General features: G+C 32.1%; 1 protein-coding gene across 2 annotated transcripts; it reads left to right on the top strand.

The window, feature by feature from the left end:
• Positions 1–584: 584 nt before the first annotated feature.
• Positions 585–3,881, top strand: LOC145759970 (uncharacterized). Of its 2 annotated transcripts, none has more exons than XM_082573824.1 (5): positions 585–733; positions 1,301–1,462; positions 1,772–1,921; positions 2,349–2,434; positions 3,592–3,881. In XM_082573824.1, the coding sequence occupies exons 1-5, from the start codon at positions 722–724 to the stop codon at positions 3,785–3,787; spliced, it is 606 nt and encodes a 201-aa protein (XP_082429950.1). In that variant the 5' UTR covers positions 585–721; the 3' UTR covers positions 3,788–3,881. The 2 variants fall into 2 exon arrangements, with proteins under 2 accessions (XP_082429950.1, XP_082429951.1); XM_082573825.1 differs by lacking the exon at positions 585–733 and adding an exon at positions 910–995.
• Positions 3,882–6,035: the final 2,154 nt, after the last annotated feature.

Raw genomic sequence — 6,035 nt, 5'->3', positions numbered from 1 at the left:
TTAAAGTTAAAATTGCTTTAATTTGAAATAATAGCGAAACTCGTATTATATGATGATTCATGTTTCGCTGTAAACTTTAATGCAAGCACCAAACTTTTTTTAGAAATTGTGTTATTTACAATTTCTTATTATTTCTCCTTAGTTGTAACTTGAAACCTGTAGGAAGCTTTCAGCTTAGCACAGTCAGACTATTGGTAACCTTAGTTAAAAAATAAATAAACTAAGATACTTAAGTTTGATAAAATCAGTGGTTTGATCATATAAAGTTGTTGTGAAGCCCACACCAAATTGTGTACCTTTATTTAGAACAGTTTTAAATAAACGTTCACGCAGTTTCGTGTGTTTAAAAAAACACAAACAAGCTAATAAGACGATACCACGCGATGTAGAGTTTTATAAAATGTCGTGTGATTGATTTTATGGTTCATTGCATTAGGCCTTAGCCAATCAAATACTTTGATTGTTTATTTCTAGCCAATCGCTTCCGGATCTACAAAAATAAAAAAAAGCCCAAACGGAAGTTAAGTAAGGCTCGATTTACTTTAAGAATTGTTTTTTTTACATTGCTGTTTTTTTTCGAGCAGAGTTGTCGCTATTTTGTGATTCATAGATAAGATAATTATCAATAAATAATTTATTCAAGACCTCAAAACGACATCGGAAATTTTTCTAGCAAGAATTGTCATCGGAAGAGAATTGTTTTTATTGTCAAAATCACAGAATGGAAGCGCAGGTAATTTGTTTATTTAAAACTTCTGATGACTCACGTCAACTTTTTTACGCTTGTAATTAGGGTGAACGAACTTTTGTCCTAACCACTAATCGCTTTTATGCTGTTTTTGCCTATTTTGCGTAAAAGCTACATTTCTACGAGACTAGAATATATTTTTTGCATTGATTTATTCTTGATGTAAAATGACGACTTCACAGCCTAAACATATAGTGAAACCTGGTCCAGTTTTGAGTTGACCTTGCAGTTTAAATTATCATTAAATGTAATTTCCCGATATTTATGCTGCTGATTAAGTATTGGCTTAGCAAAAGTTTATACCGTTTATAGCGTTTACTTAAGGGTGCTACAGCATACGGACAGTAAGAATCGAACTTGGGACCTTATGTAGTGAATCTAAGTGTTTTGACCACTACACCACACTTCTGGTGTTAAATATAATTGTCCGATAATTACTCTAGGACAACTTCAGCATTGAAAAAGCGGGAATCGAACCCAAGACCACATGTAGTAAAACCAAGCGTTTTTCGCCATTTTTTTTTCAACTTGCGTTTTTCAATTATTTTGCAGTTATCACCCCAGTTGTACATGCCGACTTATTGTCACTACCCCACTTTTCCAGCAACGTCTCCAATTCCAAAACCACAACAGCCGATGTATCAACAAATTATTCCCTCGCCAACACTTGTAGTTCCTTCCGCAACGGGTCATGTTTTTGTACAAATGCAACAGGTACAATAAATATTTCATTTTTGTTTAGATTACGACTTCCACATAAAGTCACTTTTGTTACCCTGACCCAGTTTTAAGTTGTCTTTGGTAGTTTGGGATATTATTAATAAAGTTGCCGGATAATTAATCTGCTGATTAACTTTTGACTCAGTAGAAGTTCGCACCGTTTATAACTTCTTATTTGAGGGCCTTAACTTTTGGAAGTGGTAGGAATTGAACACAGGACCTCGTGCAGTAAAGCCAAGAGTTCGCCAGGCTTGTTAGGTTTTTTTTAAATATTAATTTTTTGTTATGCAATTTTATTTTTAGATACTTCCTATTTTGGCGCCAGAAACTTCCCTAATTCAACCATGTAATGACAATCTAGCTCAGCAGATAATGCCGTGTTATTCTAAAACCAATCAATTTTTTGACCTCGCTGCTTGTGTTCCCTTTAACTTACAACAAAAAATACACCAGGTAAAAATATAAAACTTAAAAAAATATTTTTTGTATTTATTCTTAAAAGTTAACTTTGTAATTTTAGTTCAAAGTTAACTTTGAAAATTTAAGATATTCTTTTTTGTATATAACTTTATCCTCGATGTGGGAAAGTCGAATGTGCGACTTAAACATAGAGTAACATCAGTTACTCCGACCCAGTCTCGAGTTGCCTGTGGCAGTTTGGGATATTATAGATTATAATTGCCCGATAATTATAGTGCTGATTAAGTGCTGGCTCAGCAGGAGTTAAAACCGTTTATAGCGGCTTACGATCAGTGGGGATTGAACCCACGACCCCATGTGTGGTGTAGCAAGTGTCCTTAACACTACACCACGCTGCCATGTAGTCGACCTATCCGCATAAAAGCAAGATTTTTTATTAAAATGATGTTTCATAATTTAGATTAACACAAAATCGTCATCAGATTGTGTTTTAAACAAAAATCTGAGGAAGAAAAAAGTGTCACCGTCCGCAAAAAGGCGAAGCAGGTAATTTAAATCTTTTATACAATTAGTTAATTTTTTACTTAAAAAGATGGTTAGGTCGTAGAGTTTCTTTTTTAATTATGTTGTAATTTTTCCAACTTGCTTGAGGATACCATTATTTCAAAAATTGGTCAAGTAGTTTTTGAGATATCAAGATTTGAAGGTAAATATTGTAAATAGGGAAAGTCCCAACGCTCGCGAGTCACGTGACGCCCGACGTCATCGTCGTAAGAGCATATGTTGGCACCATAGGAAAATGACATTATTTTGTCCTCTTTGACCCGTTTGTTGTACTTTTTTTAAAAATTTTTTGCAGAAAACAAACTTAACATAAAAAACAATATTGAGCCATATTATATAAAACATTTTTTACTTTTAAAGTATTTTTAATTAGGTATATATATTTAAAAAAAAGGCCGTATTTAAAAATTTTTAACAAATTATGGCTATGCTGTTAATTTTGAGAATTTACCAGCCAGAAACGGCCAATATAATGGCATATATATATGTATGTTTATGTATATATTCCAACCTTTCAAAATTACCGAAAACATTTTACAGAATAGACATATTTTCGAAAAACAAAATTTCGAAAAAGATTTTTTTTCGAATTTTTGGTTTACTTTTTTCCGGTTATTTCATTTTTTAAATTTTATTTCGGTTTTTCGCGTATTAATGGCAGTGATTTAAAAGGTATATGATCGATTAAAAGGTATTTTCCACTAAAAGTTTAGGCCATATGGGATTATTAAAAAAATAATACCGGCAGCGTGGTGTAGTGGTAAGATCACTTGCTACACCACACATGAGGTCGTGGGTTCAATCCCCACTGCTCTCATGCTGTAGCGCCTTTGAGTAAGGCGCTATAAACGGTATGAACTCATGCTGAGCCAGCACTAAATCAGCAGCATAATTATCGGGCAATTATAATCTATAATATTCCAAACTGCCACAGGCAACTCGAGACTGGGTCGGAGTAACTGATGTTAAGTCGCGACTTTTCCACATCGAGGATAAATATATATACAAAAAAATGACTTATTGTCAGTAAACTAGCATATTTAAGCATACAATTTTTTGGGTAAATATTTATTTGGTTTAATGTTTATGGTTTAAACATTAGTTTAAAATATTTACATGTTTCTGTTTGTTATTTTTAGATTACGTCTAATTGCCTTTCTTGAAGCAAAAAAAGAAAAATTTGGTCCCCAAGAAACGACCAATGACCAAGTTGACAATAATTCTATCTCAATAGAAAATACAACTTGCAACAACTTAATATCTTCAAAAAATTCTGTAAATTCACAATCAGAAAAATCTTTATCGCCCCCTTTGCAGAAAATAGCATCAGAATAACTTTTTAAAAATGTTAAGTGTTTTTTTATCTATATATGATTTTTAAGTGTAATTTTTTTCGTTATTTTTATCTTATTTTAATAAAATTTTGTATTTAGAATTTGTTAATTTGTTTTAAATCACAAAACATAATTTATTTGTTTTTTAATTTAATAATTTTTAATTGAAGTTCATAAATTTTTTATCGGTGATTACGATAAAAATATATGTTAGTTTTAGAATATCTATTTTTTTAAGATTTATGTCTCAAAAACTAATTTTAAAACGAATTAAAGACGTAAACTTGAAAAATATTTACGTATAGTAATTCATGTTAGCTCAACCAACATTAAAAAAAATTGGTTAAAAATTGTAGGTACATTTTTACTTTTACATATTGACTGTCGTAGAGCCCCTTTTATAACGATTTAGTCAAAAGTTATATATATATATATATAATTTTTTGTATGTATCTTTATCCTCGATGTGGGAAAGTCGAATGTGCGACTTTCACATAGAGTAACATCAGTTACTCTGACCCAGTCTCGAGTTGCCTGTGGCAGTTTGGAATATTATAGATTACATTTGCCCGATAATTATACTGCTGATAAAGTGCTGGCTCGGCAAGAGTTCATACCGTTTATAGCACCTTACTCAAGGGCGCTACAGCATGAGATCAGTGGGGATTGAACCCACGACCTCATGAGTGGTGTAGCAAGTGTTCTTACCACTACACCACGCTGCCGGTCACTACACCACGCTGCCAACATCAGTTAGTCCGACCCAGTCTCGAGTTGCCTGTGGCAGTTTGGGATATTATAGAATAAAATTGCCCGATAATTAAGCTGCTGATCAGGTGCTAGCTCAGCAGGTGTAAATGGCGCTACAGCATGGAATCACTGGGGATCGAACCCACGAGATCATATAGTGTAAAAAGTGTTCTGACCACTACACCACGCTGCCGGCTATATAAAAAAAAGTTGTTATGATAAGCCGACTACGGTTGGGTAACGTTTTTTTAACGTTCTTTAAAAGCCATTACATAAAAGGATTTTAAATTTTCATATTATTAATTTAGTTTATTTAAAACTTAATTTAGACTGTTTTTAGTTTAAACAATTATGGGTTCGTATGACGATTTGCTGTACCTTTACTTTTAAATTAATAAAAATCATTTTTAAAGAAATTGTTAAATACATTTAAATAAAAATAATAAAAATTGTTTTAAAATGTTATTTGTTAGTGTAATATTTAATTTTTGTCAATGCACTTTACTTAAAAAGGATGTTGACAATATATCACAAGCAACATTTAATTTAAATAAATAAGCCTATGTTACATATATAGTCTATATTCAATTCAAGTCATTTTTGACAAATGATTTATTTAATATGTTAATATACAGGTAGTGCAGTAAACGTATAATTTATTACATAAATAAACCATAACATAGATATAATGACAATATGTGCAAGTGTCTAGGGAGTTAGAAAAAGTTGCTTTAGAGTTGCTTGCTTATTTTGAAAACAAAAATTGTACCTAAACTATAAGGTTTAAAATTAAATTTAAATTTTTTGTTATGTTAGAGTTTAAAAATGAACTACTACTTGGTTATTGCTCTTTTGACACTTGGATGGAAAGTTTATGGATTTGATTACTATTATGACTATGATTATAGTAAATTTGACCGTTCAAAGTATGAATTTAATGGTTGAGTTTCAATTTTATAAAAAGTTAATACTCAAAATTTTTATATTTTTAATCCGCTTTTATATTTAGCTTTTTTACATTTAATTTTTTACGCATTAACGAAATTTGGGCAGCGTGGTGTGGTGGTAAGAACCCTTTCTACACCACCATCGGGTTGTGGGTAAAATTCCCACTGCTCCTATGCTGTAGCGCTCTCGAAGAAGACGCTATAGACGGTTTAAACTACTGCTGATCCAGCACTTAATCAGCAGCATAATTATCGGGAAATTATATTCTATATAATATCCTAAACTGCTAAAGCGACTCGAGACTGGGTCAGAATAACTAATGTTACGTTGCTATGTGTTTAGGTTGCGCATTCGACTTCCCACGTCGAGGATAAAGATATATACAAAAAAAAACTTTTTTATATTTAAATTTTTCACGAATTATTGAAATTTGGGCAGCGTGGTGTGGGGGTAAGAACACTTGCTACACCACCTTGGGGTTATGGGTTAAATTCCCACTGATCTCAATCTGTAGCGCTCTTGAGTAAAGCCCTATAAACGGTACGAACTCA

Source organism: Corella eumyota, chromosome 7 (assembly GCF_963082875.1).
Source record: "Corella eumyota chromosome 7, kaCorEumy4.1, whole genome shotgun sequence".
In the NCBI taxonomy this organism is placed as follows: domain Eukaryota; kingdom Metazoa; phylum Chordata; class Ascidiacea; order Phlebobranchia; family Corellidae; genus Corella; species Corella eumyota.
This window is presented reverse-complemented; position numbering and strand designations above follow the sequence as displayed.